The sequence below is a fragment of the Struthio camelus genome, chromosome 1, assembly GCF_040807025.1.
Source record: "Struthio camelus isolate bStrCam1 chromosome 1, bStrCam1.hap1, whole genome shotgun sequence".
NCBI classification, from domain to species: Eukaryota; Metazoa; Chordata; class Aves; order Struthioniformes; family Struthionidae; genus Struthio; species Struthio camelus.
Window position 1 is genome coordinate 73,504,642 of NC_090942.1, and position 26,990 is coordinate 73,531,631.

The 26,990-nt window shown below is 35.0% G+C and overlaps 1 protein-coding gene across 2 annotated transcripts in view; it reads left to right on the forward strand.

Moving 5' to 3' along the window:
- Window positions 1–26,990, forward strand: part of AEBP2 (AE binding protein 2) — a 50,803-nt gene that overhangs the window by 17,535 nt on the left and 6,278 nt on the right. For both annotated transcript variants that reach the window (XM_068948581.1, XM_068948587.1), the window contains exons 2-6: window positions 818–1,025; window positions 4,249–4,356; window positions 12,289–12,475; window positions 19,199–19,323; window positions 25,436–25,503. In XM_068948581.1, the coding sequence (XP_068804682.1) occupies window positions 818–1,025; window positions 4,249–4,356; window positions 12,289–12,475; window positions 19,199–19,323; window positions 25,436–25,503 (696 nt within the window). The remainder of the gene's footprint in view (window positions 1–817; window positions 1,026–4,248; window positions 4,357–12,288; window positions 12,476–19,198; window positions 19,324–25,435; window positions 25,504–26,990) is intronic.

Below are 26,990 nucleotides of genomic sequence, written 5' to 3' on the forward strand. Positions count from 1 at the left end.
TAAAAGGCTGTGAACAAACGTATGGAAAGAAAGGTATGTCAGCGACTGCGTGACGTGTTGATTCAGGGACAACTTGCAGTCATCTCTACACTTGTACTTTTTTGGGGGGAGTGGGGGTGCGCAGTTTGATATTTAGCTTAAGCCAAGATACAGAGCAGAACTGCTGACAAAAAATGGCTGACCTCTCTGGAAACTTTAAAAAAAAAAAACAAAAAACAAAAAAAACCCACAAAACACCCCCCCTCCCCAGTAAAAACATACGCGCACACACATGTGCACACCCCCTCCCCCAACCAAAACAAGTCCCACATCCCCTAAACGTGTTAGTTTAGACTGTACAAGCCACAGAAACACTGCTGGAGCTAAAAGTAAGTGTGGGAATGCCTTAAACCTTTTGTAAAACTTCTCTTCTGTGTCCTTTTTAAGGATCTAGCATTAATGGTGGATGCTGGGCTAGATATGTCTCTGATCTGACACAACATGCTTTTTTTTTTTTTTTTTGCATTTCTGGAGAATGAAAATAATGAATGGCTGCTTGATGCAGTTTGAAAATAACTGTTAATCACAGGAGAATTAATCTTCTGGCAAGTCAGTGACTGGGAAAATTTTCCAGCTCTCCCTTTCCTTGGTAGCATCTGCAATAAGTTATACTGTAGAATTATGATGACTACTTCCTTACTATAAATTTATTATAGTTTAGGTGATGAACCAGTGTAAACAATGCTACGTTTCCATTAAATCATCTTTTCAACATGTCTGAATACATCTGAAACAGAAATTGTGCAACAAATACCAACTTTCTCTTTTTATCCTACAGCATAAGCAGCACTATTATGGATGTAGACAGCACAATTTCCAGTGGGCGTTCAACTCCAGTTATGATGAATGGACAAGGAGTTCCTGCCTCCTCTACAAAAAGCATTGCTTATAACTGTTGTTGGGACCACTGCCATGCTTGCTTCAGCTCCAGCCCAGATTTGGCAGATCACATTCGCTCCATACATGTGGATGGTCAGCGAGGAGGGGTTGGTATTACTTTTTTATCTTCTTTCCTGCTTCCTTTGTTCCCAGCACTCCATTCTTCAATGAGAGAGGCAAATTTTATGTTTTAAAGTATCAGCTCTGTATTTAGTGGTAACTAGGAGTAGGCCTTCAGCAGCCTGGCGTTAGGCATTCAGCTGTTGTTTTACACTGTCCACTTGATTTGGTGTCATGTGTTTTTTGACTGAATGGCTGACTTTAGACACATGATAAACTCTTCTTAATAAGTCATTTGAAGCTCTGATAGAGGTGCTAATCTCTCAGCATCCTGAAGTTGTTGGTGTGTCTTTAAGTGTTTATAGTTGGCATTCATTTCCTTAAAATCATTTGCATACATGTAACTGCATGTAAATTGAGGAAAAGTCACATCTTGATAATATTCACAAATGGAATCGTATTAAGGATAAAATGTGTGTATATACATACATAAAATAGGGCAGATGTAAGACTGGTTATCTTGGGAGTTCAAACTGAAACAGCTGCTTGCAGTTCTGCTGATGTTTGGAAGTCATATCTTCAGCATACATTGCTTTTAGGCTTTTTTTTTTTTTTGAAATATGAATAATGATGTATACATTTCAGTTTTAATCTAATCCCAAGTCAAACGATGCAGTTTTTGTTGGTCTCAAAATTTTGATGTTTCAAAACAGTTCCCAGTAATGTAATTTCAACTTTGTATTTTCCTTAAAAACAAAAACAATCTCCCCATGAAAGCCTCCCAAACTTCCTTTGATGCCTAGAATATTTTAAAGTAAACTAGCTTTACATCAAACACAAGCAATCTATCAGCTTCATAATGGGCGTACAGTGTCATACGTTGCATCCCTTTCATTTCTTGGAGAGGTAACGTCAAATTTTAGCCTAGAGTAGTCATTATCTTTGACTCTTTGTCCCACCACTTCCTTAGAAATGGAATATTAGACAACTAACTTTTATCTGACGTGCGTAAGAAATTTAAACAAAATACAGATTTGCATAACTTTAACTTATTGTGTCATTTTGTCACTGAGATGGGCATGACTCAGTGGTTGTATTATATTAGGTAATGTTTTTTAGTATGATGGAACTTCCAGCTTGGCATTTGATGACTTTTTTTTTCCGCAGGCAGAATTATCCAGCCAGTAACTATCAGTGAGATAAATTTGTGTGGTTCTTTTCAATGATTTCTAAAAATACTATTTGATCATGGATGAAAGAATTAAGTAGATGAGGTGTATCAGTATCCTGTGGACTTTTGCATAAATGCATCTCTTGTAACGCCTGTGGTATCCCATCGTTGTCTCCTTTTGAGTCCTTAGAAAAGGACTATACAATTTTTCAGGTGTGGGTGTGATTTTTTTTTTTTTTTTTATTCACTTACATTACATATGACATGATTGGAAGAAATTTTTGTTTATAAGATGTTAGACTGCAGTTATCTTTCTGAAGGAGAAGGTTACTGGAAGCACCAAGCATCTGACCTTTGCATTCAATTTGCACGTCTTTTATCTGTCCTGCTAAGGTTGATTTATTGATTTATTTATTTATTTTAAAAAAAGTTCTCTAAAATGATACTTGGGAAGGATGTTGACACTGGCTGTTTTGTTTCAAGGACTTGTCTGCCACCTACTGGCGAGGTGTTTAAGTGGAGTTAGAAATTGTGTTTTTGGCTGGATTTGAGATAGTACTCATCTACAATAACTATAAATCTGAAGAAGAGTAGTATTAGTAACTACTTTTTGAGAACTTAAAAACAATGAGATAAGCATCCTTGTATGGTAAAATGTATATATTTTTTTCAAGCTAATACTGAGATAATAGTTCTATAGCAAACCAGAGAGCTCCATGAAAAGCCCAGGAAATTTTTTGACAAAATAGTTTTACTTAAAAAAAAAAAAAAAAAAATTCTGTCAGAAATATTTTGGGTTCAGTCATTAGTCAAGATTTCCCAGGGAGCCTTACCTGGACTTCTGATGTAAAAGTGCTTGTTTTTTGATTTTGAGGGGACTACATTTCTGTAATTTGTTATTTCATAGTAGTTCTCCTTTACTGAGTGCTCTGCAGTCTATAGTTGATGATTAAAACCTTGGAAAGATAAGAGCACTGTTGGAGGGCCAGGAACCTCCAAATCTCCAGTTCTGTGGCTGCTGGTGGGTGAGGAATTGCAACGCTGAGCAGCAGCAAACACCAAAAGGCCTGGGAGCTGGACTTCATGGCCCAATGAATCTGGATCAGCTGGACAGGCATGCCGGGTTTCCAGCTCTTCATCAGTAAGCTGGGGTAACTCTGTGCAACCTAGCAAGTACATAGCATGCCGGTGGCTGCTCTTCTGTTTTGAAAATACTATCTTTTGAAAGTTCAAATTTTTTAATTTCTGAAAGAGAAAAAACTTGAATCCATTTAGTTTCCTGTAGTTCTGAAATCCTCTATTTTGAACAACTCTGGAAACTGTATTCTGCTGTAGATACTAGGGTTATATATTAGGTTTCTTCGCACACAGACCTGCTGAGGAAATTCTAATGAAAGCACAGTTCATTGAGCCTTTTTTGTTTTCTAGGTTATAGATAGACAATATGAGAGGAGAGAAAAGCAGCATGTGTAAGTTCTACTCCCTTCATGCACTATTGTGCATGTGACTGATCTGTACACTGGAATCATATAAAACAAACAAACCAACCAGATTTTTAATCCCATAATAAAATTGTGACTTTCTTCATCAGGATATGAGCATAAGGTACTAATTTTGAGTGTCCAGTTTTCTCTAATACAAATCTTTTAAAATATAGATGTTTAGATATATGGAAAAGGTTGACCTTTGTCATCTTGAAAGAATATAATTATTACTTGGTTATGAGATTAAATCCTTTCTTCCTTTCTGTCATTGCTATCTAGGAAGTGTAAATTTGTCACTTTTAATTTTTCTGTCTAAATACCTAGCGATTAAAGAGTTTATTTTCCAGTGTATCTACAGTGGATCCTGGAGTATGTTTATCTGGAGGAGCATTTAGATTTTGATATTTTGTACCAGCAACCTGCTTTTTTGAATACTTGTGGCTGTTATTTTCCCTGATGAGATATGAGAAGTGTGTTTAAAAATAAATTATTGTTGTCTCACAATTCTTTGAACTGCTTTGTATGGTAGTAACAGGCTTCTTTAACCTGATTTTGAACAATTTTTTACTGTTGTTTAGAGTTACCTTTAAACTAATCACATTTTTACTTTATTAGGTATTTGTTTGCTTGTGGAAAGGTTGCAAAGTATATAATACACCTTCAACAAGTCAAAGTTGGTTGCAGAGGCATATGCTGACACACAGTGGGGACAAACCTTTCAAGGTAAGGTTCATTGTAAAATGTGTCATCCTTATTTTTGAGAATGATAGCTTTTTTTTTTTTTTTTCCCCTGATGGAATGTAATAATCGTAATGCTGATACAGGAGATTCTCCTAGAAATATCAAGTGAGCTGAGCTTTGGTCTTGCAGCAGTAGTGCCCAAAGATCCTATTCTCTTAGGAAAACAGCTGAAGGTACTATTATTGCTTCTCCCTGTTCCTTTTAGCCTATAAGTGGTAGAGGAGTCTAAAACTGAGTAATCCTGTCTGAAGTTCAGTTTTTGTGTGCATTTTCCAGTTGAACTGTTTGCACTGTAACAATGAGATATTTTGCCTCATTCTTTACACTTCCACATTAATGTCTGGATCATACCTGATGGTGCACACTCTGTGCTTAGATAAAAGCCGTTTCTGTTAAACAGAGTTCAGTTGAAACATAGTCAATGACTATTTATGATTGATTAACCTCTCTGAAAATAATAAGGAAGTCAGGAATGCAGGACCACTGAGCTGACTGTATTTCCTGCATAGTATTTTCTAACTTTCTCTTTCTTTCTCCCCCCCTAATCTGTACCTGCAATTCTAGGTATAGTAGTGTTTATCATTCCCATATCCACCAATCCGTTATTAATGAGTTGCTTCATGCTCTTATGGATACAGTTGGGGCAGTTCATAGCTGTCAGTCCTGGATCACTTGATGGTAAGTCCCACCCACGCTACTTCAGACTGAAGTTCTCCTTCCATATAGGATTTGAAAATCAATTAGGGTTTTTCTTAAATTTAGGTAGCATTTCATCCACCTCTTCTTTCTCTTCCCCACCTGCCCTCCCCCTCCCTCCTCCCCCTCCCCCCCCCCAAAAAAAAATTTTAGTCACTGTTTCTCCACATTCCTTTCCTCCCCCCACCCTGGGTAATATGTTCTGCTTTTTTATTTTAAGACAGTGTTATTACTGGAAACATATTTTTTTGTTACAGTCACCTATTCCAGGACTTGCTTCTTCTGCACAGCTTATAACTGTAGTTATGACAGAAAACAAAACTACGCTTAAAGCCTAGAGAGTAAAATCCTGCTGTGCAGGTGAAAAACGTTTTTTCTTTTTCAATGAAGATTAAACTATATTTTTCCATACCAAATACTTTTCTCTTTTTTCCATTCTAAACTGCATAGTTTATTGTGACTGAGAGAGCGAGTGGCAAGGGAAAACTTGTTCTTCAGGTTATCATACCCTTTGTTCAAAGGCATAAGGTTAGCATGCTCTTAGAAGCATAGCATAAGGATCATAGATCCCTGAAAATTTGAGAAATTGATTGTTGCAGTAACTGGTCTTATCTTAAATGGTAATCCCTGAATCAAATTAAAAAATGAGTCATCAGAAACTTGTCCCTTGTCTCATCCTTGAATTAAATATTTAATGTGCCTTAAAATATAATGGCAGGCTTTTGTTTGAAGTCCTCCAGTAGGGTAGTTTGTAGGCTTATTTTGGTCTGACTCAGAGTTGATAATGATTCTCTGCTAATTCTTAATTGCTATTTAAATGTCTGTTACTGGAGTATTGCTCTGTTCAGATTAAGTATTTACCATGCCGCAACTTTGAAGTCAGTAGGCAAGCTGTCAAAAGATGTGACTCTTCAGGTATAATATTGTCATAAAGGATGGAAGCTTAACCTGTGAAAGAATAGATGAGAAGTGGTTATGAGTTCAATTGTAGAGACAGTGGCTTTGAAAGAGGAGGGCATATCTCAGAAGTACCTCTGGTGCTTTTGAGTGCTAGAGTTACCTAGCAAAGTCAGCAAAAGCTGGTATCCCAGTTTTTTCGGACTAGACAGAGCTCTAAAATTGCGAACCGTTATGTCTAAGAGTAAGCATCTTGTGTTAAACGTGCTTATTTTATCAGCTCACTTTCTGCACTTTCAGATCATAATAAGGGAAAGGATACATCACAGGCTGGGACTGCAGTACTTTAACATCATGGCTCGATGCGTGTCACTTCAGCATTTCTTCCTACTGTCTTCAGATCTCTCTGTTTTTATCTCTGTATTTTTTTAATCTGGTCCTGGGAGCTTTGAGACCTTCCCTTCTGTTCAGGATATTTTTGAAAAAGGCAAAGAATATTAGCTAGGAAAGTGGCAATCAGGAGCATGGAAAATACACTTTTGAAAAGGTACAAAAAAGCTGGAATTGTTTAATGTAGAGAAGAGATTACTAAATATACAGGAGGTTTCTATATTCTTATATATCTCTATTCAAAATAAGGGGCAAAGATATTTTATTAAATTGAAAGTCAGTAAGGGACTGTCTGAGACATAAAGCTCTTTTGCAAGAGAATTACTCTGAAGGATGTGTCCCTGTCCTGTCTCCCTTCTGCTTGTAGATGGATTCATTTTATGTAGTTGCCCATTTTGGGTTTAATACTGTATTTTTAAGAAGCATGTGAAGCCCTTTGATTACAAACAACTGTGCATACCAGTTAAAAGGTCCTTGTGGGTATACCTGCCCTTTTCACACAGGTAAATTAAGTTTTGTAACTGTAGTTCATTTGTCACTGGAATGAACTCACTTCTAAATTATGAAGGCAATTGTTTCGTATGCTCACAAGTTTTTCCTGTGCTTTCTGTTTGTGTGATTTAGTGTCCCCTTCAGTGTTGATATTCTGTGTCACAGAAAAGGTAAATTTGTTTATGAATACTTATTTCTGAGCCCATTGATACATTAGCTCTCTTTCTATGTGAGTCTGTTTTCTAGTAGTGTGAGTTCAGACATTTTGTAACTGACTCGTCTATTAAACTAAGGGGAAAAATGACACTCTAGACCTCGACCAGAATTTTGGACCTCATTAGCTATTGTCAGATTACCCTCCCACTTGTGCCCTCCCTTCTCTTAAGTCTTTAATACTGATGGCCTTGGGCTTTGTGTAGCACAAAAGGACTTTTTTTTTTGAGGCCATCATCACTAAATTTGTTTTATTCAGAAAATACCTTTTCCTAGTGCACCCAGCAATCCCCCCAAAAACAGGGGGGAAAAAGTCCCTTGAGAGCCAGTTCTCGGTCTGTAGTCAAATATTATTCCTGCAAAGCAATTTGCTTTTCTTGTCATACTTTTTTAAGCACTGTTTCTTAAGTTTGTTTTCGTTTTCAAGAGGGGAGAAAATAGGTCTTCCAGAATGTGTTTCTTGTCTGAGAGTGTACTCAACTTTCTTTGGCTTGCAGTTAGGTGTTTTTGAAGTTTTGCTTCTCCTCTTAGCACCTAGAGTTCATTGCTCTTGTGCTGTTGGAAGTTTTCCCTTTCTTTATAGCAGTAGGTTCTAGCTATCCCTTCAGCTTTTTTGCCGTTGCAGGCATTGATTTAATATGGGTTTTTTTAGAGCGTACAATTGTCTGAAGACTTAGTGTGTTTGTGTATGATCTTACATGTAGAGCTGAGAGTTATAAAACTTCTGTTATTCTTTCCTAGTTCTCTTATAGAAATTAAGTTTTGTAGCTTTTTAGAAACTGATGAACATTGTGGAGTGTCATCAGCATGTAGTAGTGGTCCTTTCTAGAGTTCCACAGCTGAAAACTTTCAGGGTTTCAGAACATATTCCTCTAGTTTCATCCGCCTATAATCTGTTGAGTTAGAAAACTGATGCAGATAACTGATCTTTGGCCAGTTGAGCAAGAATTTCTTCTTCTTCTTCCACTTAAGTATTTTTATTGTCTTAAACTTGCCTGTTATGAATAATAAATAATTGAGTAGTTAATATGGTGTGATACCCTGCATTTTTCAGCATGATTTCTGATACTTTAGAAAGATTTGAAGCACTATTTGCTATGCCTTGTTGCCACAGAAGGCATTGAAAGTTACCTGAAGCCATACCAAAATAAACTCTTACATGTAATGCAGTTGACCAAATACAAGGCCTTAGCTAAAATGAAAGGACAAATGATAAAGCAGAGTTGACTCAAAACTGAGGATGATTTTCTGCAAAAAAACCTGCATGTAAAAGTTCTCTTCAAATACAAGATTGCATTTGGTATGCCGCCAGCTGCTTTCACATAGTGGTTCCAGTGAGTATGCTCTTAATGTTTGAGATGGGTCATGCAGGGTTTGCTCATGTGTGCTAAATATTTCCCATAACAATGAATGACAGTGTACAGATTTATCAGAGGCTTTTATCCTTTGTTTTTTAAAAAATAAAAAAGTAATGATAAAAATGAGATTTGGTGCTCATTTTATTCTCTGTAACTTCCAGAATTCATTAAGAGATGAGTGCACTTCATATGATTCTCAATAGAGTAACATTTGTTGAAACCTAGAAAACAGCCAAGCAGCTTCAGAACTCATTTGGAATTTATATCAATTATTCTTTTGGCAGAATATCTTCTATCCATTAGAGCATTGCAGATGCAGATAGAAAATGTAAAGGCATTCTGTCTGGACAGTCAGAAGATAAGACAATAAGAAGGTTTATTCAGATGTCTGAGATATTACTATTGGATTTATTATTGGAAAAATTACACATTGAATATTCTAAAAAGGAGATTTGATTATTTTTAATTTAATAGAAGATACCTGTATTGCTAGATATTTTATATCCTGTCTACTAAAGTCACTGGTCATTACTGCCCATTAATAATGGTGGGTATGGGTACACTGGAGAAATTAAACTTCTTACATGCTAACTTATTTTCTCTTGAAGTAACATATCCACCAATCCGGACCCAAACTATCATATTTAAAATTAAATGCAAAATTTTGAGATTTAAGTTGCTGGGAAAAATGAAGAGATTGATTTTAAGTTATGCATAATAGTTGAGTTTGATTTATTAGAAGCCCTCTAGATCTGTGTAATTATCTGGTGGGAAGCTGATTTGGTGTGACTTACCGTCCAGAGATCCTGAAGTGACAGCCTGAACTGCTCCCTTATCTTTGGAGAGAAGAGACTTAACCCATTAGTAACGGATTGCTGGATATATTATTTTAGAGAAAAAAAAAAAAAAAGAAAAAACAGGTAAGATTTTACTCCTCTTCTGCTATTTCCTGTCCACTACAAAGGTATTCTCTATCATCTTTGATGTATCGATTGTTGATTATTTGATGACATGACCAGGTAGTCTCAAACTACCCGATATCTGAATGCAACGATCTTTGCAAATATTTTATACCTTGGCTGCAGACTGTAAATAGGCTTCTTAAATAATTTCTAATTGCCAGTTGTATGCATTGAGGATTTAAGAATGCTGGTTTAGTGCTTTTTGAAGTAAAACTTGCATAGAGCAAGAAAAGTAAGTGCTAGCTGTAGTGAAGGCTCTATTGAATATCTGTAATTGTACTTTCTCTGTACATGGCTGGACAAATGTAAAGTTATGACATTATGAGCCAAACTGCAGTTAGTCATAAAATCATTTTTCCCATCTGACAAGAAATACTGCAAGGTCTTATGGACCTAAAACCAAACGTTTTAGAAATTTTTAGAAATGTGCCTGACAACGTTTATGTATTACTTTCAGAAGGTATTGTCTTTTGACGTTATACTTTAATAAAATTCTAATATCGTAATGCAGGCACTGTACTAAGACTTTAAGATTATTTTTGACTTCTAGTAGGCGTTGGCAAAACTGAAACTTAAAATTGCATAGTGAGTTTGGTTGAACTTCACGGCAAGATTTTTCTGTGCTCAGTATTTTTTTTGTTTGTGCTTGTGGGACTGGAAAGAGTTGGAAACTTAAGTCAATAGCACCTTAATGAAAATTAAATCTAAGTTTTGATGTAGTTGCTTAGTTTAGTTTCATGAAACTGCTTTTTCTGTGCAAGGTATCAGATTTGAGGGACTTCAAAACTGGAGAATAAGAAATTGGTCAAACTAATATGTCTGTGCATTTTATATTTATCTATGTTGATTGTGTGCTTGATTACATCTTTAGTAGAACTAAGTTTAAATTTTGATCTTCAGTATTAATTTAGAGTAATTAATATTGCACTGAAGTTACCATAGAGTAAATGAAATCAGGATCTTGAGTGTTGTTTTGAATTTGATAGATGTTGTAGATTTTTAATAGTGTAAGTCACTACAGTATAAGTGTACAATATTGCAGTTTTTGAAATTGGGGAATAACAGGGCAAGATAGAGAGATGTAGATAGGGTTTTGGTAAGACTCTTCAATTCCTAAAATGCTAGTGGATGCAGGGAAGGTGCAAGGGGGGGGGAATAAATACAGAGTATGGAGGAGGAACAAATACACAGTATGAAGAATCCTAAAGCTTTTTATCAGACAAGTATATGTTTCTAGTCAGATGAATGCTTAGAAAGCTTTCTTTAAGCTTACTAAAAAAAATAAAAACAGGCAAATAAAAATGTTAAAAATGTCCTCCTGGTTTTTATTTTTATTGTCTTAAAATATATTTGTTTGTTTGTTTGTTTAATTTTAGTGCTGAAGCAAATTATGTCCTCCGGGATAACATAGCCTTTCTTTTATGGGGAATATACTCCCTTTTTGTATGACCAGGGAAAATCATTTACTTGCTTTGAGGCCAAAATAGGCTGTTTGGTTCTTCTGCAGCCAAAGTAGAAAATAACACAGTTGGATATATAGGGACAAAACATGCTGAGTGGTGTTTTACTGCTGTTTTCTTGCCTCTCGGTCAAATGTGCAGGCCTGGGGTAAATTACTGTAAGAGCTTCAAATTCTTCCTTAGACTTTAGAGAACTTAATGTTATGTACATAGTTGCAGCATTACTTACTTCCAAATTCATGCGGCAGCTATTTCATCAGTTTGGTGTGAAAGGGGGTTCTAGAGAGGAGCGATATAGATAAAGGAGCTGGGAAGGAGGGAGAGGAGGGGGAAGCAGAACAGAGTTGGAAGAAGGAGAAGTTTCAGATGGTTCAGAATGATGTTTGCTGCTAGCTGGTCAGTTCACAGGAGAAGAAAAGTGAATCACTTGCATATGCAAATCATTGCAGTCTATGGTAGACTGAAAGTCTTAAAATCATTTTTATATTACTCTTATAAGTTCAGAGCACAGGAGAAGAGTTTTACCTCCCTCCCCAACGGTGGAACTTGAATTCTCATTTTGTAAATTAGGTAATTGTAAATATAAGCCAAATGCTTTAAAAAAAAAAATACTAATAATTACTGTAGTCAGTACGAGCTTAGAGGCCTGTGTGTATCTTGTGATTTCTGTGTTTCCAACCAGATATTATTGGATCTTTTCTTATTTTTCTGTTTGAGAGAAATAGGCCGTTCTCTTTGGAGTAAGAACTTTCTTACATGCTTGTGAAGTAATAGCAACATCCCAAAATAAACGTATAGATAACTGTTAATGCAACTTGAACGCCAGTAACTTAAAAAGAATCTCAAGATAATCTTTTATTAGCTTTGTTAGAGCATTTATAGAAACTATTAAGCTGTGTCAAATTTACTGTGGATAAGGATGTATTTCTAATTACAAAGTTTACTTCCCCTTTACCACAAGAAGGGGTAGAAGAGGAAGTGGGTAGAGAACACTGTTGTTGTCAGATACAGAAGACTGGAGTGCTGTTGAGAAATACAGAGTAACAGCGTTTTGAAAGGCAAGGAGGTGAAGTTGGTCTGTAAAGGAGAAAGTTCTTGAGATGGATTTGTTTTTCTGTGGAAAGAGTTTGTCAGTGCATTGTTTAAAATTGGTCTTATGCTATACAATGTTATCCAGCATAGATGGAGGTGATTATTCCACCGGACGATTGTTATGAGCTAATACAAATTCCGGTAGAAGTTTATTTCAGGTAATATTCCTGTTTTTCTTTTTTAGAATTCCATGGTCATTAGGGACTTATCTTCCTTTTAGTGCGTTGGAAGTTAAGCCAGAAAAGGCAAACTGAAAGATCTGACGGTCATGTGAATGTGTGCTGCATAACACACTGACACCTCCTTTTGTTTTTTTCTTTTTTTTTTTTTCTTTCTTTCCTCTCCTCTCCTTAGTGTGTAGTTGGTGGGTGCAATGCCAGCTTTGCATCTCAGGGAGGACTTGCCCGTCACGTGCCCACACACTTCAGCCAGCAGAACTCTTCAAAAGTTACCAGCCAGCCAAAGGCCAAAGAGGAATCTCCATCTAAAGCTGGAATGAATAAAAGAAGAAAGTTAAAGAACAAAAGACGACGATCATTACGTAGGTATTTCCAAAAGAAGAATTTCTTGAAAGTTCTGCAGTGTTAGAACTTGCAAAACTTTTTAATAGCTTCATTCTGTTTTTTTCTTTTAACCATTTTCTGTGGCCATGGTATCTTTTTTCAAGCTGCCTCTGGTTAAGAGATACTTTCACAGAAAAATGAGATATGCTTGAAAAACACTTTCCAAGCAGAAGAGGAATATAAAAATATAAATGTGTAGGTGAAATAATTTTTATAAGGTAATTCTTATTCTTGCAAGTTTCAAGAGCTGGTTTAGGTCAAAACGTAATAGTTAAAAAAACAAAAAAACATCTTTGTGTACTTCAGTCCTTCGTTGTGGATGTTTTGTGGATGGAAATGCTTGTTTCTCTACAAATGTGGGTCTGATGGGGTTATTGATTTTTGGCAGTGAGGTATCGGCATCTGTTGTAATGGCAAAAAAACAGCTCTAGATTCTGTTTGTGTTCCTTTTTTAGGGCAAGCAGCTATGTGTTTTGTAGAAAAGTTGGGTTTCTGTGAGCAACAGTTTGAGTTCCCAATTTAACGTTGCTTTTCATTTTAGGAATGACCTTTTGTATCCTAACTATATTACTATTGGAAAATGTTCTATTTAGTTGTCAGAAGATCTGAAGGTCAGTACTGTAGATAGGGAATGTGTATTCCTGTAATCAGAGATAATTGTATATTATATAAGCTCTTTTTTGAGCACAACGTTTCATTAGTGTAATGACAGTTCTATCAGCGTAACCAAGATCTAATTTTGGACAGACTTGATTTGCTGTTTTTTAATTCTTCTCTGCGCAGTTGAAGTTCATTGATTTTTATATGAACCAATGTGCTAAAGTGTGATTTAGTATTTAAAGTGAGGATGGTTTCCTCTAATAAGCTTACTGTCAGCAGTAGTAATCACTTGTCACATACCTTTTCTAATGCACTTTGATACAATTTTTTGATTCTTTCATTGTCCTAGCATCAGGCTAATAAATATGGCAAATTTATTTAGAGACTTTTATGTGTCGGAATGGTTAGGAAAAAACCTAGACAAATGTCAACAAATTCTTATGTTAGTTTGATAACTGATTTAGATGCAATTTCCAGTAGTGAACTAGTTATTTGCTGATTTTAAACTGCTACTGAGACATTTGCATTTTACAGAAGAGATGTAAAAATTAATTTTTTTTTCTTGCTAATGTGTCAGTAGTTTAAGAAAGATTTTTCCATTAATTTTTACCTGTGATGTAAAGTTGACTTTATGACTTTATAGTATTGGAGAGAAGTGGGAAATACTTTTTTTTTTTTTTTTTCCCCTCCCTCCTGTTGGAGTTCATTTAAGCAAAAAAAACTCTAAGGCCTGGTTTATCTTGCATTATCTCCAGAAATGGAACTGTGTTCTTAAGGCAGTTGTTTAAGTCCTGCCTCCTGGCTGGCTGTAGGGTTTTAGTGACTGTGTATATGAAACCTTCTGTTACTTCACTGGGTCGGCAATTGCAGTCCTTATTTTTCCAGAACTTTTCTGCGACGGAACGCTTGCACCGTAATGATATCTGTTTCTGATTCAATGAAGAAATATAGTTGCATGTTACTCAGATGATACCACAACAATGGGTATGCATACCAGTGGTCTTCAGTGTTTATTCTAAATCACATGATTGTGATTGTTCTTATTCTAATACCTCACCTCTGTGTTTTAGCAACTGAAACATATGAAGCAGTGGTAGTTTTTTCTGCCTTGAACATGATAAGGAAGTCTGTCCTGGAAAGTTATAGTGTCTCTTAGAACTCTGAAGTGTTTATTTCATGTTCCTCTGTCTTCCAAACAGTGTGGCCAGTAGCCAGTTCAGTGCTAGAAGAGCCATTGTAAACTTTGTGGTGTTGGGTTTTTTCCTTATAATGTAAATATACATGTAAATATACAGTGTAAACATACATTCTTGAATATATCATTAAATACATCTTAAGTGTAAACCTAAAGATTCCCTCTAATTTTGACATTGATTCAATATCAAAAGACAGTAGAAAGCTATTTCTGTCAGAATTTGACTTTCAAAGAGCCTTCCTTTTCACTCTAGCAATCTTTATAAACCAGAAAGGTGCAGGAAGAGAAGTCTGATCAGAAGATGGCTATGTAGTCACTTTACAGTATCCTTTTAGTTCATCTTAGGTATAATGAAAAAGACTTACCTTGAAGTAGTTGCGTGATCCTAGAAGCTAATCTCAATTTGCTGACTGTGTTAGTAAAGGTTGTTGTACAAAATACAGGTGCCTAAGACTGGTCATTTCAAAATTATTTCCCTTTCAGAGATCCTGAATTGCATTTTTAGCTTGTTTATCCATTTGGACTTAATGCATCTAAATTCAGCATTTTCCCCAATATATGCCGAACTAGCATTTCAGACCAGTATTTTATTTATAATTAGTGAACGTTATTGACTTACGAGTTTCAGATTGGAGCTTCAAAGTTAAAACTTCAAATTACCTGCTACGATGTTTTAGTTGTAATATGAATATACTGCAGAATTTCTTCTGCAGATATGCACAAAGCCATCTTCACAGAGCAGTGGGAAAAGTAGATGGAAAATTCTTGAATGAATCTAGGATAGAAAGTATAAAAAGTAAATATTATGGAAGTGTTGAAAACCTAACTCTACTACTTGAATAGTCTACTGTCTTGATCAAGTGTTGCATAGAAAGAAAAATGACAGCTGCTTGAGCGTTTTTTTTGGCTTGTTGCCTCCTGAGACAAATGTGATGCTGGCTGTATAGTTTTGCCTTAAGGCAAAAATCGTCTCTAACTGAGCTGGGAACTGACTACTGTAATGTATTTCTCCAGAGGGCGTGTGACCCAGAAATGTATCCAAAGTTGATGGCATTTTCAGAAAATGCTAAATACTGGTAGCTTTTTTAAAAAAAAAACTTTATGTGGATTATTATTCTTGTCAATTATGTAAAGTTGACAAAGGGCTGATGTGATTTTGCTTACTATTTCTTAGCTTAGATTTTTACTTTTAATTAGATAATAAATGAGGTGTGTAAGTGTATAGACTTGTGTCTTTACAAGAAGGAGGGGAGAGGGCAAAGCACCTAATCTAAGAAGCCAAAGTAACAGAATAACAACATACAGTATTTTGATTCTAGAGCACATAAAGTTATGAACACAAATTTATTCTTACATATTTTAGAGGTGCCCAAAATGAGAGTTGTTGGACTTGTGCTGTATGGTTTGCATATCAAATTGAAATGAGTTATGACAAATAGATGTAATGCAAGATACTATTTAATACTGAGTGTACAATCTGTCTAGATGATTCACAAAAAATCACTTGACAAAAAATTACAATTTTTCATTAGAAAATAATTTTTCTTCTGAAAGACGCTGTCAACATGTTTGATTAGACCATGCCTTTCTTTGCAAGACGTAATTGGCTTACTGAATATTAGTTGGCAGTTGTTTATTAATGTGTGCTACAATTGAAGTATCCTCACCTATAAATTTATAGAGGTTTAAATTCGAAAAAAAAATAAAATTGCATACCCTGTATAGACTGGTGTTTTCTATCTCAATGTTAACACCGTTCTGAGGGACAATATAAATGCATAAATAAAAAAAATAAATACTCTACTGTGTCTGTATGTGACAAGAACATGATTCTTTGCTTAGACTGTAAAGAGAATTAATACTGCTTATTTGATTCCCTTCCCCCCTTGTTAACATTTTGCCATTCTTAAACTATTTTGCATTTCTTCCTGTCTGTAAACACTATGTGTGGTTTTATGCTTGGAAATTAGTACTTTTATGATAAATGCATATTTTGCTATAGAGATCCTCACGGCTGGTTACATTAGAGGTGGTATTGAGACTTGGCTGATTTGTCAAATACATTTTGATGTTACAGAATAATTCAGGATCACAGTAAGTAGCTTTCCTTCTCTTCTGGATAGCCTCAAATGCGTTTTCTGTTCTATGTAGTCTGGCATTTAGAGGTACAGAGCCAAACATATCAGAAGTGCATGTTTCTATAATGGTTGATATTGCTTCCTTTGAGGTAGCTTCAGAATTTTTGCAGAAGCTAAAATTCTGTTTACAGTATTGTCACTTGCTTGTCCTATTGCAAAGATGGCATAGTGATTAACAGCCATGATAATTAAGTTTAATGGATATAGGAGACACTAGGAAGTTCACTGTTCGTGGAATTTATGGTAAGAAGGTATTAAATACACAAGACTTGATATTTCATTTAGAAGGCTGCTAGTCAGAATGTTTCATTTACTTGACCTAAGTACCTGAAGCATACATGGAAGTTTTATTAAGCAGAAAGTGAGTCATTGCTCCAGAAATGATTTTGAGGGAAGAGTTTTAAGATGCACAGAAAGAAGATACAAGATGGAACAGTAAATAAGGAATATATAATGCTATTTGTACACCTTTAACAAACTTACTGCTTTCTTCTGCATCTGTCAAGTGTTATCTAATGGTAAATCCTATACAAATTTGCTATATGAAACCAAAGGCATAATTTTGGGGTCTATCTGTTTATATAAATAGAAGTACTGTATGTGCAGTGGAACAGAGTTCCACACATGTTCCTAATGACACAACAAACTGGCAAAGTACAGACAAATTAGAATTTAGATTATTTGAGTGGAGAACTTAAGAATTTTAGATCAATGGAAGAAAAAATCTTTTTTGAGAATAAGTAGAGAAGGGTGGAAGGAGGATACCTGTTGGAAAACACTTGGCTCTGGAAGTTTTGTGCCTCGTGTCTGTTACTGATCAAGCTTTTATAATAATAACATGTGAATGTGTTTTTTCTGAGTATATTACTGTGTATAAGCTTGTCCCTGTTCTCCCCCCACCCAAGGGTGTTTTTTTTTTTTTTAACTGTCTATGGAGAAAGAAAACTGGTACTCCATGTACAAAAACAATTATGCAACCCATTCCCCCTTTACGTGATAGGTTGAGTTTCAATGTAAGAATGCTTGCATCAGTGACCTTCTGCAGCATGAACTGCATTTTTAAGTTACCACTTACAGCCAGAAAACATGTCAGTGAGATGATTGTCTAATTGGCAGTATCCAGCTGGGAGAGAATAAGGACAGAACGTAATGTACAGAAGAATGCTTAACAATAATTAGTCCCAGGAGTGTAGCAAATATTAGTTTTAAGTGGAACTTGTAGTTTGTTTTGAAATAGTGGATAGATAATTTTGGTGAAAAGGAATGTAGAAGTTATTTTAAATAAGGGCAAAGCAATTCTGAATCACTGTTTTTTTCAGGTTATATGATGATATATTTGACAAAATAATGTCCTAAATTCCTATTCTTATTTTTAGTTTCAGTGTATTATCTGCAGAATTACTGTCCTCATATAAAACAAAAAAAAGTAGAATACTGTCATTAATACTTTACTCATGTAATTTTACTACTGTACTATATGGAGTATTAAAATTTTATTAAGAAATATCTCTAAAAGAATGTGATTTATAAACATCTACTTGGGAGCAGTTATTTTTCAGTTAAAGTACCTTTAATGTAGAATTGATAGACCTTCTTTGCACTCCAAATCAGAGTTCAGTAATTTTCTTAACGATTCATGAAACACTTAACTATGCAAGTCCTTTTCTAAAAGGAAAAGGACTTTATTAGTGCATGGTGTTAATATACTACTAGTAAAATATCAGATGGATGTTAATTGCACTTTACTGAAAATTACAAATTAAAGTGTAGTATCTAACTCAGTACTTCTTGGCTAGAAAATAATTTGTTTTAACTACTAATAATCAACAAATGTGAAACGAGTGCCTATATTTAAAAAGAAATACTTCCATCTGTGCTTTTTTATTTAATGATTCATCATTATTATTCTTTGGGGATCAAAAATTTCTAGATGGGTCACTATTTTCCATATGTTCACAACAGTGATGATTAAATAAATTTTGCTTTGTGTTCCACTGCTGTACCAAGCAATTTTATTTCAGTGCCGCTGTAGATCTCTTTGGAGCATCCCAGTATTCACTGGGAATAGTTTAATTTAGTTTAGTTTGTTTTTAATTATTATGAATGAAAACAGGACAGACTTGTTTTTAATACAGTTTGCATACAAGCTCTGGGTATAATTCTGCTTTTAACATGTTGGAAATATGCAGTGTAATACTTTTAAGTACTTTACTACTGCTGTGACTTGAAACTAGTACTATTGGGACTATTGACCGTGTTCTAAGGGTACCTTGGCCAGTTAGGCAGAGAAATTTATGGAAACTTTCCTGGGCTTTTTTTTTTTCTTTCTTTTTTCTCTCATTAAAATAGAATTCTCACTTGTTTAAAAAGTTTTGGTTTTAGTTTCTTTGTACTAGGAGTTCTTTTTTATGAGGTGGTTGTAATGGATCTTCCTATAGGTACTCAGGAAAAATATTAAATTCTTAATATTGAGGGTTAGAATATAATTCACTTGAAATTAAAAAAAAATGTAATTAGTTTGTCAGAATAGCTATTTCATCTAGAAGAAGTATATTTTGACCAATCTTAAATGGATAGACATGGATTATATACCATTTAGAGCAGTCCTTCCTCTCAACTAAATTAATGTTTATAACTCTTTACCAAGATAGTCGTACTGTCATAATGATAAATGACTTGCTAATAACACTTCAGACTTTTATGTAAGTGCTTGAAGGTGTTTGAATGCTTTCAGTGTGTTCAACGCTAAGGATCTTTTCTTTTTCTAGCAAGACCACATGACTTCTTTGATGCACAAACACTGGATGCTATAAGACATCGAGCCATCTGCTTTAACCTCTCAGCACATATAGAAAGTTTAGGAAAAGGCCACAGTGTTGTATTTCATAGTACTGTAAGTATTACATTATGCATTCTGTTTGTTACCTATGTGTCTGAAAAATCTAATACTTAAAATAGTTTCCTATTTTCCTCTTACTGGGGTAGGCATTTAATCAGAAAAAAATAACAGTAAGAGTGGGTCATTTTACAGTATTGATTTGCCCGTTCCTAGCAGTAAATTAATTAGTAGTGTTAGTAGTTACTCTGTCTCACAAATTGAATGGCTTCCGGCATTTTCTGTCAGATACACTTGGGGAAGTATCTGATAGCAAGTGTATGATGCAGAAAAAGTTACAATTGTATCTTCTAAATAACAGTGCAATTCGTTTGGCATTTCTGTAATCTTGAGTCAATAGTGAATCACATGGCTAATTTATCACAAGGAATACTTTGAGGGTAATAGAATAATTGACTTTTAAGATGCTAATTTGAAATTCATGTTTATTCTTTCAGTTTAAAAGATGGAATCCTAAATAAAGGCATTGTTGCTCTTTTTTTTTTTTTTTTTTTTAATACCACCAAAATAGTAGCAGATTGTTAGAAGGAGACAAGTACCAGGTGGGCAGGAGCTCATTAGTCCTGTTTCCATATCCAGTTTTGTTAATTTCATTTCAGATTTTCTACAAAGCGTCTGTGGATAGGACTGACGTTAGCAATCATTTAGAAATGTTCAGAACAGGAGAAAAAGCGACCGTATTAAGTTGAGTATAGGAATCAGAATTTCAGAAAGGATTTTACGTTAGGTTCTCCTGATTTACATTAGGTTGTCCTGTTGCTCCTAATTTGGGAGATACAGGCATATATGAGGTAGAGATTTAAGGGATAGGACAATGCTTTGTATATTGCCAGCTTGCTCTGTTCTGAACGTTTATCCAGGCAGACTCCCCAGTTGTGGAAGCCCATGTCTGTCTGTTGGAATAGTTCATAGGAAGATGGAAATAAAGTGAGGAATGAGCTCTAAAACTGTTAGAAATTAACTTGGAGGAAGCAATGCAAACCCTTTTAGCTTATTCAAACATGCGTCCCTAAGAGATAGTAGGGTGTTGATTAGATCTGAAGACATGAAATTGCTTAGACCACAGTTGCAGGAGAGGTTGTAGTGGCAAACTGTTCTAAGATTCCAGCCCCACACTGCAATGTGCTACCATGTTACTGTGATGTTGCAGTTGTGCACGGAGTCATGCTGGACATCAGATTTATTGATGAGACCTGGCCTAAAATACTCTTCAGAAAAATCCAGAATTCTCTGAAGCAGTCTTGTGGATCTACGCTATTATTCTAAGCTAATGATCAACTCAAATGCAAATACATTTTGCAACATTTTGTATAGCTTATCAGCATTAGGACATTGAATGCTGACTGGTTAAATAGTGTGATGCAGTTTGTGTGGTCCACCTTTAGATGAACAAAAAAGGGAAAAGATGTATAGTTCTCACAGGCATTAGTTGGGAAGGTGAAAAATGTAAAGATAAAATTGCCTTGATTCCTGAAAACTGCGGCAAGCGATGTAGAGTTTGGGAGGTCTTTTCTACGGCTTAAGAATAATGTCAGCACAATGTAATATTTTACCATATGGAAAAATTACCATCCTGAAGAATTTCTAAGCAGTTGCTGTATGTACCCTTTCACCTCCTATAAAAAAGACACTTCTTTCATATTTTTATATATATATATGTGTGTATATATATATGTATGTATCTGTACACACACACACACACACACATAATTTTATCATCAATGAAGCTTTATGCAAACATGTTTTGCTGTCCGTAGTTGACTTTTGGCTTCGTTATGATTTTTTTCTGCTAAATTTTTAATGGAATCAAATCCTTTGAATGTGATTTCTGTTGTAAAATTTTCCAGCTACTTAATTGACATATTGGCTAGATTGACTGACCTTGCTTTTTATACGTGATTTTTTTAGTACTTATGTTCAGGTTTCCTTGTAGTCTTCATTCACCTAGGTACTTTGATTCTCTGTATTAAATTGGATATAGCACATCAAGCATTTTCCATTTAATATAAAGAGTAGATTTTACACTGTTTAAAAATGCAGCTCTTATGTTACCCTGTCTTTTTTTTTTCTGTTGAAGCTTTTTGAAATGAATGGGATTACCTCTCTTTAGAATATTTGAAAACTGAACTATTCTTCAGTATTTTTAGGTGTGTGTTTTTTTTTTTTTTTTTTAACAAGTTTCAGCTTACCAGTTCTGTGTATGCATATCGCTTACATGTGCTTTAAAATCGTAAACCTTTGAAACTCGGCAAGTAAATAGAAGCATACCAGTTTTTTAGAGTGAATTTTTTCCATTTTCCAGAAGAGGTCAGCAGAATTCCACTTCTGATATCCAAGACAACTTTCAGTTGCATGTTTCCTGCACATAGAGGAATTCAAATCAAATTTTCTTTTGTTTCTAGGAACAGTGCATGAAATCGATAACATATAGTGAGACTTCTTTCGAATAAAGTCATACTGTACACACATTAACTGGTTCATTTTTTTTTAAATGTAAAACTTAAATGGACTTAACAGTTCTTTACAAAATTATAATTTTAATTATCAGAACATCATTGTTGCAGATATGCTAGATTTCTTCTATTTCAGATCTATTTTAGCAAACTTGGCTGTAAGGCTCTGATTGTCAGAATGACCATTCATTTTTTCAGTTGGCCCTTTCTGTCAGAGTTCATCGTAGCCATATTACTGTTTCCTAGGAAGGATAGAGTCAGAAATAGTTTCATGACACTGATTGTGATGAGTGAGTTGGATACTTTATATACCTTCTACAAAACTTCTTTAAATTTGAAGATTTGGAAATACCTGTGGGAAATGTTAATGGCAACTATAAAGGCAGACTTCTGTTGTCCCTCCTAAAGAAAAGCTAATGTACTACTTTAATGTTAGCATAAACATTCTTTTTAGCCTTTCATAGCCTTTATATATTAAATATGATTGGCTCTTTTGTTATGATAAACTAGATTTTTGATTCTCTGCTGTTTAAAAAGTTACTTTCTCCTCCTGTTAAGGTTCTTCCTTTCTCTATCACTGCTGTTAAAGTCTACAAAGAACAGAGCAATATATTAACATGTGTATGTGGGAAAGCTGGTTCAAGCCCTTGCTTTAGCACTAGTTGCTTTGTGCTGTTAATATGACTATAGAAAAAGAGAATGGTATTTGCAGTCATGTAATTCAGGCAGTACTTGAATTTCCCTAAATTTTATATACATCATTGTTTATTTAGTCTTTACAGATATCTGTCTTTTTCTTCTGGTGATGGAAAGACAGAAGAGTCTTGAGCTTTGTGCTATATATTCCTGAAAATGAAAAATTTTTATGTCTTGAGTTGTTAGTGGATCCATACTTTTTTCTGTAGGAGAATGCCAATGATGATTTTTGTGAGAATCGCCCCAATATCTGTGGGATTCTGGAATTATCATGTGTTATATCGTAAATCCCAGTAGTAACTATAGTATTGATCATGTCATGGAAGGGGAGCAATCACAGCTCCAGCTGGTACTTGGGTGAAATATATATATATATGTAACTTATATATCCTCTATGGTTTCCTATCCTATATGGTTGCCATATATTGTTTAAGTTTCAGATATGATGAAGAACAGCTTGTGGAGAATACTGACTTCCCTCTAATTGGGCTGTAGCTACTTCACTGTGTCCTAGTACAAAAGTTTTAAAAAGTCATCTATGAACTTTTCTACATGTGATAGCCATGATGCTTGTATTACATGAGCGATCGTATGTGTCTCCTTAAAACATGTAGATTACTTCTAGAAGGAACTAGTCAGTGCAGGAAAATGTATTTGTTTTTGAATAAGAGAGCTGGTAAGAACTGAGCTTCATTCGGCCTGTAAAGTGAGTTCAGGCTTGTCTTCATCTGGTTCCAGGACTCAGGTGCTCCAATCTACAGCAAGGAAACTGAGTCTGCAGAAAAAGAGGCTGGATCCTGGGCAACTTAAAGGTGGAAGGGTTTGATGGAATCTTTCTAAATCTTTCTTTAAAAAGTAGTCAGGATTTTCATCCCTGCACCAGATTTAGCGAGAGGATGTATTCTGTTATGGGTATGGCTTGTGACTTATGAGGAAAGTAGTAGTGATATTTCGAGTGCCTAATATCAAAAGCAGATTTTATCACCTTACCTTTCACCCCTGCTTCCAGATGATTTATGAGTGCATGTTAAATGATAGATCCTAAAACTTATCCAAATTACAACTGGAACTTCCTTCTTTTTCAAGGGCTTCCCTTTTGTATACCTTGTTTCCTGCTTCTTTTACCTTATTAGGCTACTAGATGACTTTTTCCATATCTTGTGACAACTTGGTTTAAAAGCTTTTGGTGAGGGGCTTCAAAATTCTTTAAAAATTCAGTATCTCAAACACTTATTCCAGTTCTGATCTTTTGATCAGCATCCTGACACTTTCAGAGGTCACAAACGTATCGGGCCTGAATAGTTTTCTAAATGTATTAATAGTCAGACTATTAACTCTATGAACACTTTAACCTGTTTCTTTTTATTGGAGATGCAAAAATGTTGCATGGCTGTAATAACACTTCAAACAAAGATAGCATTTGAATTGGAGAACCCGACCAGTTCCAAGAGTTTCCAGAAGAATGGTTCATTTTAATTTGTGTTTGATCTTGATTTCAGACATTCTGACTTACCGTCTTGTTTAATTTGTGAACTCATTGAAATGTCGTGATTGAAGTTTAGTTTACTGTGATATTCGGTTGTGGGGTATTTCTTTGGTTAATGCAGAACATGGGCTTCAGCATTCTGTTCTGTATCCTAGATTTCAGTTTAGTCCTTTTTATGAAGATCACTTGCCATTCAGCGACACTTCTAAGCTTTTAAAATTTCTCTAAGTTTTTTTTTTGATTTTACAGTATCTACTCTGTCTATTCAGAGAAGCTTTGAAGGATTTGATAAACTTTATTTTCACAGAGGTGTGATAAGTAGGAGAATTGATGTTTGAAACATCTGAAAATCTTTGTGAAAAACCATATGAAGTGTTGTATCATGCACAATAAAGAAGCAGCTGAGGGTAGGTCCACAGAAGAGAAAGCCAGTGGCTTTTTCCTGTTTTTTTGGACACTATGAAATTTTTGGTCTATATTTTGAACACCAGCATTAGGGAAAATATATGTACCTGAATGAATGGAACACTAAAGTTATTTTAAATTAACCTATTTTGTGCACATGCTTCTAATTATGTGTATTTATATCTTTGCTGAAGGTGAGCCTAATTCCAAGGTCCTGCACCTAAAAATTTTATTCTCTATGAGGGTAACTTACACTCTGTTCTACTGTGAACTAAACTGAGAAATTGTTAAGAAAGTAGTTCTTATTTCTTGCCTGGAACCTCATTAGGGGAATACATATGTTTTACTTAAATACTGTAAGCTATATGCAGGTCTTCTGACACTTCACATGTCATTCATGTCATGACAGTATTAGCAGGTGTACTCTGCAGTTTTAGTTATGGTCTTTGTTATACACACATTAGACTATCTTTGTGAGCCTCTGGGTTCTTCCAAGTAGCCTTTGCCTCGTTCAGTGCTTTGTTTTAAGATGTTGAAAGGGAACAAATAATGGTTACTTAGGAAGTTATACATGTAACGTTTCCAAATGTCAAAGCATTTGTGAGAGAGGTTTTTCTTCTTGTGTAATACTGGAATTCAATTTTGAGTTGCATCAGTCTGACATTTTCTGCAGATGTCTTTCCAAACAGCATGAGCATATTTGTAGAAGACACTTGTAAACCTTATTCAAGAATGTATGCACTTCAAAGTTTTTGGAGAAACTGCTTATAAAAGTTTTAGCTGTTACGAGAGAGAAAAGACTACTATATACAAGATGCGTGCGCATTTTTTCAAGGGACCATTTAGTAGACAAATATTAAAGGAAATTTTAAATGAAAATATTAAACCTTGCCAAGAGTGGTTTGAGTAGTGATACATGCATTCTGCCTATGTATAGAGTTAATGCAATTTTCAAAGGGTAGAACAGTTTGCATTTTATGGTCTTCCAGTTGAACGTGAAGAGCAACAGTTATTTGAGAAAAAAATCGGCAGATTTGGTTTTAATTACAATTTCTATAATTATTGTCAGGTAATAGCGAAAAGAAAAGAAGATTCTGGAAAAATAAAACTCTTGCTTCATTGGACACCAGAGGACATGTGAGTATATTGCTAGTGATACAATATAGCATTTAAATGGGGAAGAATTTACAGTGGGTAAATGTGCTATCTTTCACTAAAATATGCTGTGCCTTCCTGTTAAATTATATTTTATGCTTAACTTTTTTTTTAGTGGTTTAGAACTTTAAAAAATAATAAGCAACCTTTTTCTACTTTCAATTGATTTTACGTTGGCTACCAAGTCTGTAAACTCTGTCACTCCCTGTTCAGGTAAACTTTAAGCTGTATTTTTGCTGCATTTTGTCACTGTGGATATTAGTAGAAAGATCTACTTATTGAATGGAGGATTCAGGTTGGTTTTGCTGGCCATAGACATAAGGAAACGTATCATCGAGGCAATTATTTTTCCTACTGATTCGTCATGATTCTGAAATATTTTTAGGCACTGAACTATCGGCAGCATTGTTATGATCAAATGACAAGAAGCCTTGCATAGGTGCCATAATTTAACAGTAGAAATCCCACAGTTAATGCTTTAAAGTGTCTATCTCATATTGCTGCTTCTTTGCATTCTCTCACTGAAGTTTGGAATACTCTTCCAACGTGCTTGATTGCTTTTTCTCTCGGTTTGTCAAAGTTCTGTCCTATTCCAAATGAGTAACTTCATATGTAATGATGAAGGTATTGCCCTGAGGTTGACTTGGGACATAAGCAGTAGCAAGGGACAGATACTTTAAAAATAATTCGTCCACTTCACTGAATATAGCTGAGATCTTGTTTCTCTCTGTCACCTGAATAAGAAAAGAGTTTATATGCAAATATTAAGATCTTAATTATATGGAGAAGTAGAATAAATTTTTGGTTTCCACTTTATCCTAACGTTATTAGAAGTCCAATAGGAAAGTAGTTTAGCAAGTGTTGTGTGATCCATGTTTTCTACAAGTTTTAAGGGAATTATCTACTTTTTCTTCTAAAGGTAAGTAGAATTATAATAGATATTCATTCTTGGGTCTGTGGTCCTACATACAGCTGAAAGTTGTGGGGATATTAAGCTCAGACACAAAGCTAAACAGCTGCATAATTAGGCAGGACATGTAAATTTAGAGGTTCTTTAAAGTAACCTTGCTTTTACTAGAAAGAGATCTCTAGCTTGGTAGAATTCATTAGATAAAAATATCTGAGTTTCAGGAAAAATACTATTGGATTTTTCTGCACAGAAAATAATTGTACAAGATAAATACTCGTAGTTTGTCCAATTACCTTTTAAAACTGGAGAACCTTTTAGATTAAGTGTTACCATTTAAGTGTTTGAATGGGGAAGGTGATGCAAAGCCTTAGTATAATAGAACTCTGATACCTCTTGCTTTGGTGAAGTGGTTTAAATTACTAAGTTTTGTAGTGTCCTTAAATTAGTCATGTGGAGTAGCGTGAACTCAGCAGTGTGAATCTATTGTAACTTCTGTCTGCAGAGGACCAAGATTGCTGGTAAGTGATCTGCAGGGATGTTTGGCTTTTTGGTGAGATTT